This window comes from Panthera tigris, chromosome B2 (genome assembly GCF_018350195.1).
Source record: "Panthera tigris isolate Pti1 chromosome B2, P.tigris_Pti1_mat1.1, whole genome shotgun sequence".
NCBI classification, from domain to species: Eukaryota; Metazoa; Chordata; class Mammalia; order Carnivora; family Felidae; genus Panthera; species Panthera tigris.
Genome location: NC_056664.1, coordinates 136,545,812 through 136,557,933, shown reverse-complemented (window position 1 = coordinate 136,557,933; position 12,122 = coordinate 136,545,812). Strand labels below are relative to the sequence as shown.

Sequence of the window (12,122 nt, the reverse complement as noted above, 5' to 3'; positions counted from 1 at the left end):
CATTTTACTTCTGGCCTTAAATGAGAAAGAAATTTCTCTCATATTTAAGTCACTGTTGTTTTAGAACTCACACAAAATCAAACATAGTCCTACCTCAAACATCACAAAACCTATCTAGCGCCTGGAACTTGAGAGCTAAAATGAGGTTACTGATGTATCATTTAACAAAATCAAAACAATAGAAAGTGTCTGCAATGATAATCAAAGTTCTTTATTTTCTCTATTAATTTCCTATATTTTGGAAAAATAGCTGTGTCTCCAAATGTACTTTCACTGAAGGAAGCTGATGACCAAAGCATTATTTGAGTAATTATGGGGAAAAAATTTATTACCGAAAAAACAAATGTTCCATTCAGTTTACATTTTACACATACTTAACACAAGCAGGAAGGAAAGGTCCAATGTCAGAAATAGAGACCATTCTCTTTCACTGAAACACCACTGCAGAAAAGAGCCTTCATCAGAGATCTGAATTTGAGAGATTTTGAATCTCATTCAAAATAAACGTTGCCTAAAAATGCAAAAACGCATACCATTTTCTGAAAGTCTGTTTTGAAGAATGCCTTTTTATCTTTGTGGTTGGCTTTCTCTTAGACATTTTGCAGTTTATTTAACTCAGCATTCTAGCTGCTTAACATTCAAATTTAGACACACTGATTATGTGCTCCACGCTTCTGAATAGTTAAGTATGCTCTATAAATAAACACATCATTTGTGTTCTATTACTACACTCCCCCAAAGCTCCACATAATTGGAATTAACCTAGTATTTACTTATCACTAAATATATTTTTGTTAGAAAGGATACACAGCATATGAAATTACAGGATTTTCATGAATTAAAGACAAATTTTAGAACTCTCAAATAATATTTACAGTGTAAACATCACAGTTATTACATCAGGATGAAGCAAATCACAACATTCACGACACTATATATTTTATTTGGTTTTGATACTGAAGTTGTGTTCTTGAATTACTTATGTAGAACTCAAAATATAATCACTTCGCCTATCGTTTTCCTTCACGAGTTCTGAAAAAGAAAGAATTGGTGTTTTAAGCGTAAAAATATTTTTATTTACATCTTCTTAGTTTCACTCACTCATCCACTCATTTGATAACATCTGTACCCCTGTGTCCCTTGAGAACAGCTTGTTATGACAGGAAATCATGGTCTGGGATATCAGGAAGGTATCTTCCAAAGGACTGATTGTCAGAAAGGGAATTAAAATGTGAAGAGGCACTTTAATTAGTCATTATAATTACCCATTTGTAATTTTCGCAAATGGTTGGCATGCAGGATTTCCCATTAAAAGGGTTTGTCCAAAGTTACCCATTCAGAAAAGTAAAGAAGGGAGGATGGAATCTCATATGTGATCTTACAAAAGACGGAGGGATTAATCCTCCTTTATAGTTCAGTGCCCGTTGTATTTCTTGATTAAATGAAATAGCTTCTTCTTGTAAACTTTTTTTTTTCAAGAAGCTCTATGTAATTTTTCTTCTTTGAGCAAAGGGACTTGTTTCTCTGATGTGATAAGGCACGGGCGTGTGCAAGACCCTCAGCATACGTCTCTCTTGTGGACAAAAAGTAACCAATGGGGCAGATGTCTTCAGAGACACTAGCCCCCCCTTGATCACTCTCACAAAAACCTGAGCCATGCTCCAGGAACTTCAGCAAGACCAAGGATTGCCTTCAGTCTGAGCGTGGGGCTAGTTGAGTCTCCTTGAGCCACTCAGTGGTTGTAGTCCAGCCTATCTTTAGGTTTCACAAATACAATGTTATAGTGAGACAGCAGCTCCCATTCATTTTACATGTTATCCTGGGGGTTCCATATTAACCCACAAAGCCAAACTATATTCACTCTGTAGCCCTTTAGGGAAAAAGTTTACCAACCTCTGATACACTGATGATATGAAATTCCTTTAAGCACTTGCCCAATATTTTTATGAGCGAATGTAAGCCTGAATGTAACTCAGGAAGGAATTATGTCTTGTATCCACATGTGCATAAAAGCAACTGGGATAACAAGCTTATCACTTAACAGCAAAGGGAAAAGCCTGCATATGTTTTCTCTTTTCAAAAACTATTTTACCATAAATACTATGAGATCAAAGCACCTACACTCACTCAATAGGTGCAAGAAGCTAAATTTAACCTTGCGGCATGAAGCTTGGTATGGTTCAAGAAATACAATTTGAACCAGAGTGCCTTGGTGTTTTCATAATAATGAACCATGCTGTCATTTGGTGGTATTTTTCTGCACCTAAATTAAATGCCGTGCTAACAATCGTGGGGCTAAACCTTAAATTAATAAAAGCAGTGTGGCTCAAGTCTCAAAAAGAAAGCCAGTTTTTCTCATTATGTGAGTCAGATTCCTCTGTTTGATATCTCAACAAGAAGGAGAGGAATAAGTCTGAGTAAACAAGGGGTACCATGCAGGTGGCAAACTGTTTGCCCATTGTGAGCTCTCTCCTTTTTTCTATCAGAGCACTGCATGAATCATTTTAAGTGTTTACTGGGCTGGGGTCCACTTCGGATAGAAGTGTACTTTTCCATGAGGTCTCATTGTGAGAACTCTGAGATGTTTTTTACTAAGTGATTCTTCCCTATTCCAGTAATTAGATGTTTGCTATAAGAATAAAACAAGAATGGACAGAATATACCCACCACTGGGAAGCTGTCAACAGCTTTCTTCCAAGGGCTTTTCCATTATTTTTCTAGCTCTTCGGGAAAGTCAGGTGATTCTCCCTCACTGCTGCAGATAGAAAAAGAACATCATATATGTTAAAGGCCTTAGATGAGCAAGCTTCCAAAGAAATGATTATGTGTGACTTACGCTGTTCTCTGTGCTCTGGAAAGTGCACTGAGGGCTAGCCAATTATCTTTGAGGTTCGTTATTACATATGAATTTTTCCTGAATCGTAAGGTATCTCAGATTATTTGTACAGAATTATAATAGTGGTGGGCAAAGGCATTCATCTTGTCTGATCTTGCCCAAGCAAGATTGCCCTTAATACTGACCATTGAAACAAAAATAATTAGAAAAAAAAAAAAAGAGAGCACCCACTTCCTACTTATTATAATCCAATCTTTGCACTCCATTAGAGAGACATAAGTCTTACAGAATCTTAGAATACAGCAGTACTCGTGGTTTGATTTGGTAAAATAAAGATACTGAGTATGTATATGAAGGGAGTCACATATGGTACCAAACTGCTAATTGACTGCACCTTACATGTTTAAAAAGCTTAAACTTCTGATAAAGTTCCCAGATTTAGAGTAGATGTCTCTACAGTCATTACTTTTAACCCTGGACACACAGTAGAATCAAGTGGGGAGCTCCTAGAAACAAAAACAAACAAACAAACAAACAACAAAACAAACAAAAACAAAGCACCAATGCCTAGAGCCATGCCTCATACCTCAAGAGGCACTAATTACCTGACAATTGGTTTTGGGTAAGGCCCACACATCAGTATTTAAAAAATTCTCCAGGGTAGTCAAATGTCAGCCAAGGTTGAGAATTACTGTTTCACAGAGTATAGAGAGTGAGATAGAGAAATAAGTCTTCATATGTAGCTTCTATTTTTGAACTCATTTATAATTTCTCATTTTAGCAAGTTCTCTGTTTCTTTACCTCCTCTTCCCATTGAGAATGGAGTTCAAGTACTTCTTTACAGCCATTTGTTTTCGAAGGCGGGTATAGTTGTCGGTGAAGACTGCATCAGAGTGGCGCTTGATTGGCCCCTGGTCTTCTGTGATGCTATTGCTGAAGAATGCAGGGGAAAAGAAAGCAAGGGATTTTAACAAGAAATAATAAATGTGCCAAAGTTCCAAATTTCTTGGAATAATTTGGATAAAATTAGATAAAAAAGAATTCTAATGCCCAACTTCTTTTCTATCACAAAAAGACTAAGAGAAAAATACATCTAAGCCCAAGGATAGGGGAGCAAGGAATAATCCAACATATTCTGGCATTTACTGGGAGCCTTCATACACATTGTATATCGGCTGAGCAAATAATTAACATAAAAAGATGGAGGGATAGTTGATGTTGTGTTCTGCCATTGGGAGGAATATTTCTTTAAAAGTTAATTCTTTAGAAGCTTTGCCACCCTGAATAGTGCCATCTAAATATTCAACAATCGGCCATTTAAAGAAAGAAACTTCATATGCTTGGTTTGATCAGGAATTAAAAAAACAAATACTATAGTAAACATTAAAATTTGCTTCAGTGTATGTCTTATTTTTTTACTGTGTCTAGTTCAATTTGATTGCAGATTGATAAATGATTGCCACTTAAGAAAAATAAGTGTGTCTGTAGCCAATGAGTAGGATATCACTAAAAACCTATGTCCCTAATCCATGGGCATGGTATATTTTATATAAGAATATAATTTTGGGGGTGCCTGGGTGGCTCAGTCATTAAGCTTCCAACTCTTGATTTCGGCTCAGATCGTGATGTCATGGTTTGTGAGACTGAGCCTGCATTGAGCTCTGCACCGACAACACTGAGCCAGCTTGGGATTCTCTGTCTCCTCTCTCTGTCCCTCCCCCACTCAGGCTCACACACTCTCTCTCAAAACAAATAAATAAACATTAAACATAATATAGATTATTTTTCAACCAAATTGTACATCATCAGAGTTATCAATTTTGAGCGAAGTAAATAAATTGCTAACAGTGAAAAAATAACTTGCAGATTAAATAATTATAAGGTGTTTGATAAAGATAATAAGTTCTCTTTACCCAACCCGTTTTCCAATAAGGGATTCAAGGTATTTTTTGGCAGAAAGTTGACCCAAGAGTCTACTAAAGTCACTGGTGAACACTCCATCAGCATGTCTGGCATTCCTAAAATAAAGAAGAACAGGCATTATTTTGTAAATGTTTTTCTAAGATATTATTTTGCTTCATTAAACAAGAAAGAAACTTCTCAGCTTCTTTGAAATCTTCTCATGCAAACTTCCAAAAGAAGGCTTCCTGACAACCTAATGAGGTATTTTCTTGTCACTTATATTAAGATATACTCCAAATTGTAGCTCACACTTTGAAAAATTAAAGAAATTAAATTTTTAGAAGTATATCTCAATATTAAGTAATGCTTCCTGGTAGAGTCTATAAAACTAATTCTTCTTCAACAAATATTGATGAGAAAAATAATATATTTAAGTTAGTTTCTGTGTATTTATGGTGCTTTGTTTCTTCTACCTTGAATAAAGATATATACAAGAGGAAACAATCTTGATTTTTAGCAAAAACTTTATTATACTTTTTGCTATTTCTTCTGTTAAAACATTTGGAAACAAAACAATCTCTTAAGATAAAGAGGCCCTTGGGGACTATCAATCATCTTTCCCATCCAAATCAGGAACTTTTATGTTTTGTCTTCAGTATAGAGCTACTCTGTCTATACTTGAATGCTCTTCTAGACAAAGGGTTCTGTGTAAGTGAATGATTTATTGGTCCTGGCTTTTTACAATTTCTCTATATGAAAATCATGTACAGTTGCTAGAACTGCAATAAATCAGGCTGCATGAAGCCACAGCACATGGAAACCTGTAGTGTGCTATAAAAATAGCTTCATGGTGACACAAAATGTAAAGCATTTATATTTCAAATATATATATATATTTTTTTTCAAAAACATATTTTCTAAAATAAAACTCAATAAACACAAACTCACCTGGACACGTCGTAATAGGGTGTGTCATTTTCAGCTAATGCATTTTGCAAGATGTCAGTGTCTACTTTTAAAGAAACCTGTTCAGGTTCATTTGCTCCTTCAAGTGGTATTCTGTCATCTAACCTATTAGGGAAAAATATGGTAGAAGTGTAATATATTCCTTTCACAGAATATCGTGCTTATGGTTTTATAATCATTGGGAATAAGATACTCAGTATTCTTGAGCAGTATTACCCATTCACAATATATGGATAGCATAGTTAGACTTACTGACTTCTATGGTTTAGAGTATAAATAGTGAAATTTTTGATTATCCCATAAAACAGATGCCATACAACTTTTACAAGCATAAGAGTTACTTAGTTCAATCGTGTTAGTGCATTAAGTAAAGTATACTTCATTAGGAATATCTTCACTTTGCAAAGTTATTCACAGGTGGAAAAATCTTGTACAAAATAGAAACTTCAAAAAATTTCAAATATTCAATATGAAAACTAGGAACAATTCATGTATTTATTGGTGTTTAGCATCATTTGTCAAACATTTCTCACTAGGTGAATATTAACTGCTTTTCCTTCTCTAGGTCTCTAAGATCTTTTTCAAAGATTCACCTTAGTGTGATAAATTTCTCTATATTAATCAAGTACAAAGAATCTCTCCATCTCTGAATAGTAACTCAAATTCAATACATTTTGTGAGGGCTTCTTATTTCTAGTATTATGTATTAATACAATTTTAGTGAGGAATGTACAATGCTTTACTGAATGACTAAGAATAATCATGCCTATACATGGACTGTGACTATATTTTTTAATGCATGCACATTTTGAACACCTGCACACTATTAAAATTATAAATGTGTATTTTTTCATGGTTGGAGTAAACCTCCAAGGAGTATGTCAGCTCCTGGGGACTTATGTATCTTCTGGTGATGTAGTAGTTGGGGGAAGTAACAAGAAGTCTCCTTTGCATGAAACCTAGCAATCAATGCAAACTTCAGCATTCTTGTGATTGTGTGTTGTGATACATAACATAACAATTCAGATAGAATCATTCTATTTAGTTATCAGAGCAACATAAGATCTGGCTTTAAGCAGTTTTCACAAACACTAATAGCTAAGAGATAATTCACTCTATTGAGTATAATTCTACCTTGAAAAAAGAATAAGAAATGGGAAAATGAGCAAAGAAATGATGATTTTGCCTGTAGATATAGTGGTGCTTATAAAGTGGAAGGAAAAAATCAAACTAATGTAGTTTTTATTTAGTGTTTACTTCTTTAACATAAATTTATTTCAGATAAAGCTTTAAATAAGAGTTATGTTATAATTTATGAATTTGAAAAATGAAATATAACATAGAGAACAGTAAAACTAAGGATTTATGGTTGAAACAAGATACATTAAAATTCACTAACTGGTAGATTAGTTATTCCACAATTTATAATATTGATAAATTGAATCTGGCTAGATAGGTAGGTCTGTCCAGCATGATTGTTCACAGCAATATGTTTCACTAATTAGCTACTAACCTTAAGGTTATTTACTGATTGATCTTGAAAAGGAACTTCAATGAAGCAGGCAACTAAACATCTATTTTTTTCCATCAGAAACTGAACTGAGATGACAGAGGATAAAATCTTATTACTTATCTAAAACCAGTTTTGAATTGAAAGTCAAATCCTTCTTCCTCCTTGTTTGGAAAGGTGATCCACCCCAAGCTTAAAACTAGCCATTGACACTGTCTCTCATGCCCCGAGAGTGGATTCCAAGATGCAGAACAGTCATGTTGACCTGATGTTGAAAAAACTTGCTTAACACACCAACCAAAAGATTTAAACAAATGATACATAACCTAAAAAATTGAGTTGTCCAAAATAACATGTAGGAAATTCCCATACAGATGAAGAAGGAATGTTCAACTGCATGCATTGAAGGAATACTTACCTCAGAGAAGAGGGTGCTCCAAAAAGAGGCCACGCCAACATTTGTGAGAAGAGCATGCTGACCAGCATTAGCAGCACAAGGAGCTGGGACTTACTTCTGGTTTCCATCTTTGTACCTTGAAAGGGAGAGAATCACATCAGCTTTTCCAACCAAAGATATCTCAAAGTAATTCTGAGTGTCTAGCAGTAATTTATGAAGGCTCCTGCAGAGTTTGGAAAAAGTAATTTTTATCTGGTAGAAGGAGTTAAACTGCAATATAATAACTTTTTAAGTCAAAAAGATTTTGTTTTGGTGGCAGGTGTTTGAATAAAAATTGGAATCCTTTTCAACTGCTGCCTATCACTTACCAGGCACATAGTGGGGCTGAGTGTATGTGGAATGCCATACTTTTATAGTGCTGGAAGTATCCATACAGCAGAGTTGTAGCACCCATGTTTAGTATCTTTTCTAACTAAAGAAACAGTTTAAGTTTCTAATGTCTAATTAATATAACACTGGAGTATCATCTATTTAATAATGCCTGTGTCTATACATGTATGTATAGACATCTATATATACATCTATATATACATATCAGTGTAAATGTTATACATGAATTTCTTTTTCCTCTTGTAGATATTATTAAAAACTTATTTCCTTATGCCTGGGTTCGAACAACTTAACTTAATCGTTAAAATTAATACCAAAAATTATTAAACCACACATTATCATTGAAATAATTTTTGCCATAAAAGGAAAAAGATACTAAAATTAAGGTTTGTGCTTTTATACAGCTAACCCACTTACATGTTTCATTTCTAAAGTTTCTAGATAGAAATTTAGGAATTTTGGCTTTGTTTGTCTTGTCTATAAAAATCGCAGAATTTAGACTTAAAGAGGAAAATAAATGCTTCCTTGATTCACATAACTAACATATGAAATAGAACAACACTAAAAAAAAGAAGTTGAAAATCTAAAACAAATGTACCCACTGAACCCTTCAGTCAAAAATGTATATACAAGCAAAAAAATACTTTAATTCATTTTTAAAAAGACAGCATTGAGTAAAAGTATACAGTAATCCAGGCAAAATATCTTCCAACTAAAAGAATTAAAAAAATCCACTGATATATAAGAAGTTGAAGCGTTTCTATCTACACTTACCAGGTGACTTAAAAAACTTGTCTTTTGTTTTTTTTAAAGGAGGAACACTATAAAATTCTTTTCAAGGGAAAGAAATATTCAATATACCCTGAGAAAAGTTGGAAAGCAGGAGGAGGGAAAAAAAGAAAAAGAAAGGTAAAGTTTTCACTCACCTTGCCAAGTAGTGTTCCTTGGGAGCTTTCTATAATCGAAGGAGATTCTTGGAGCTGTCTTAGGTGCTGAAGTCCTCTGAGGCCGTGAAAGTTTCCACCAGTTCTCTGCTCTCAGAGCTGAACCAGAACTTGGTACTGGTTGGCTATTATTGCAGGCAACTGCCTTTCACTCCACTCTGACCAGCATTTCAAAGCCCATCATTTTATAGGGCTTACACTTAGGGCTGAGCAATCACAAAGCTCTCTGAAAGACGTCACAGTAGTACTCCCACAGGATGAATAGGGCTTGTGTTCTTATTAAATTGTCATTACGTCTGATTTATATAAATTTATAGTGAGTAACTTCAAGATGTAAGATATAAAGAGGAAATTTACTTTTCTTTATGTGAACAACAAAAAAAGGTACCAAGCTTAATATGAAATGTTTTAATCTTTGATTAGCAGTAATGAAATAAGAAAAATGGTTAGTGTTATAGCCAGGGCCACTGGGGTTCCTTTAGAAAACAAGAGTTTTATGTGTAGAAACAAATGCAGAAAAAAAAACAAACACTTATGTTAATTTTGTCTACAAATTCATAATTCCCCTTTATTATTAAATATCAGTTCTAAAGCCTTTAAAATTTTTTATGCTATTCACATAGATCCCGATTTAGTCTTTCTTGAGATCTATCCTAATTTTAAAAGCATCTAGAAATAATTTTCCATTTTTCTATTATTACATTTCCTTTGTGTTGAAACTAATCCCAAGATAAAAGTTTCTGAAAGACTCTAAAATAGTGCCATATGCACACTGTTGTCAAAAGTAGTCGTAGTACTGCTATTTTCCATTTGTACAAAATATCACAATTCCAATGCACTTTCACATACATGATCTCAAATAATCCAAAAAATAAGCTATCAGGCAGTATATATATATATCTCAATTTTCCTTCTTTCATAAAGGAAGACATTTTCATCATTTGTATAATAAGTCTTTGCACCATATAGAATTATTTTGTTTCTGCCCTTCATCCCTAAATACACAGCCACACCAGCTTTTTGAACATTTCCAACTTAGTCAACTGGCAGGTTTCAGAGAACTAGTTGGAAAGCATCTGTGGAGTACTTTGATAAATTCTTCATTTCTGTTTGCGGGGCTTTAATTCAAATTAGACTATCATACATTCAATCAGAGTTTCAGGTAAAAATACAGCCACATGAACAACTTCATGGACAACAAAGTAAAATACATCTTTCGCATAATTTTCTTTTAAATTTCCAGTGTGTGTATTCTTTTACATTTTTGTTCCTAAGTTCCTCAAGGGAGAAAGACTCTGAAGCCCCCTTTCTTTCTTCTGCTTTAAAAATTTAGTATCTACAGCTTAATTCAAAGCCAGACTGATCCAGTAGAGAATATCCTGCTATGCTTAATCATATTTTCTAATCCAGTTACAAGAAAAATTAAATGAATTACATTTCAAAATGTCTGGAAATTTGTTTCCCAGTTGACAGCTCTGACTTAAGCCAGAGTTCCTGGGGCTTAATTCCAGGAAATCTTTTTTTACCTGATTATTACAAACTAGAGGTTGAAACGGTTCTCATGTGGAATGTTTTATCCTTAGCTCTTCGTCACTCAATTCTCAGTGAAGCAGCTTTATTTAAGAACAGAAACAGCAAAGTAAGTTGATTGAAAGTAACAGAAAAACTAATGCTGAACGATAAGCAGAAAAATTTAAATGAAAAAAGACATAAAAGTTGATTATTATTTGGTCTAGGGAAGCATTTAGCATTCACAAAGAGTAACTACATTAGCTTTTTCCAGTGGCAAAAACAGTTTCTCCCATTATGATAATAAAACACAAAAGTAAGAGAAATAATTCAATTTTATTACTTCTGGATAAAGATAAACCAAATCAAAGGACCACATTTTTTCCCTATGAATGTAAACTAGAAAGCATAACTGAATTTCATAATGGGATCATAGCACCATCTGCAGGTTTAAGGTCCTAATTCACAGGTTTTGGTTTTTTTGGTGTTTTTTAAAAAATGTGTTTCTTATCTTTTCTTTCAAGAAATGAATGCAAATCAGAGGTCCTTTAATTAAATTATGGATGCTTACAGAAAAATAAACATAAAATAATACTGTAGCTGAATTTATCCTGAACATTTTACGAAAAAAACTCAGTAAATACAAAAATACAACAGGAATTTATTCTTTTAATCTGCTTTTTCCCTACTTTAACATATCTTTCCATAACTTTCCAACATATTTAATGAAACTTATTTCCTACCTTAAGGCTTTTCAATGAAGTGATGTTTATAAGAACTGTCATTCATTCATACAGTTAGAACAAATCTCCAAGATTCTCCCTTTACAAATTGGTAAACTGACATCACTCAGGTGGTTAATAACAAATATAGAATTGAAAGATAGCTCTTTGGATCCTGATAATAGCTTTCTTTCTGTTAAGAACTGGTGATTTTCTATATCGGTTGTTACCACCATTATCAATGCTAACGCATCATAGAAGGAAAATAAAAACATATAAAAATATTGGCATCCCTCTCTCCTTTTTTCATCAACAGGACCAAGAGTAGAGAAAGAAAAGTGGCATCCCAAACTAAAATATACTAAACATCGAGAAGTCAGATGGAAGGAATTTTCAAGCTCAGGAGATAGGCAGAAATCCAGATTCACTCTTTTTTCCGTAGTGCAAAGAGCTACTAGAGAGTCCTTATTGCTGCCGTGGATGATATGCCCATTGTGTCCCCTTTGGCCTCTTGGTGTGACAGCTTTGTTTTCCTAACTCACCCCAATCCACACCCAGCCTGAGACCTGGCCATCCTGCCTGGGTAATTCTAAGGGGTTATGTCAAGATGAGAAGTCTGTAAACCACTTGTTATGAGCCACATATGGCTTATCCCTATGATTTGTACATCTCTCAAACTAAAAATGACGTTTGCATGTTTAAAAGGCTGGAAAAAATTTTTTAAAAATATTTTGTGACAGGTGAAACATATTTGAAAAAAATATATGAAATTTAAATCTCAGTGTCCATAAATAAAGTTTTATTGGAACATAGAAATGCTCATCACATATGCATCATCAATGGCTGCTCTTGTGCTGCAATGGTCAAGTTGAAATGGTTGTGACAAAATCAACATAGACCAAAACACCTAAAATGTTTACTAGTTGGCCCTTCACAGAAAAGCTTT

The 12,122-nt window shown here is 33.9% G+C and overlaps 1 protein-coding gene across 1 annotated transcript; it reads right to left on the bottom strand.

Moving 5' to 3' along the window:
* Positions 1-933: 933 nt before the first annotated feature.
* LOC102952616 (vasoactive intestinal peptide) lies at positions 934-9,135 on the bottom strand. The gene is made up of 7 exons (XM_015544324.2): positions 8,928-9,135; positions 7,633-7,747; positions 5,687-5,809; positions 4,750-4,854; positions 3,638-3,769; positions 2,668-2,755; positions 934-1,032 (listed from the first exon to the last, which is right to left on the bottom strand). Exons 2-6 carry the CDS (start codon positions 7,737-7,739, stop codon positions 2,710-2,712), a joined length of 513 nt encoding a protein of 170 aa, XP_015399810.1. The 5' UTR covers positions 7,740-7,747; positions 8,928-9,135; the 3' UTR covers positions 934-1,032; positions 2,668-2,709.
* Positions 9,136-12,122: the final 2,987 nt, after the last annotated feature.

Bases quoted from the DNA above. Each gene is read 5' to 3' on its own strand.
- LOC102952616 (XM_015544324.2), bottom strand. From the start codon at position 7,739: ATGGAAACCAGAAGTAAGTCCCAGCTCCTTGTGCTGCTAATGCTGGTC. The intron at 5,810-7,632 runs GTAAGTATTCCT...TTTCCCTAATAG, and splicing joins GGAGCACCCTCTTCTCTGAG to GTTAGATGACAGAATACCAC. The intron at 4,855-5,686 runs GTGAGTTTGTGT...TCTTTATTTTAG, and splicing joins CCCTATTACGACGTGTCCAG to GAATGCCAGACATGCTGATG.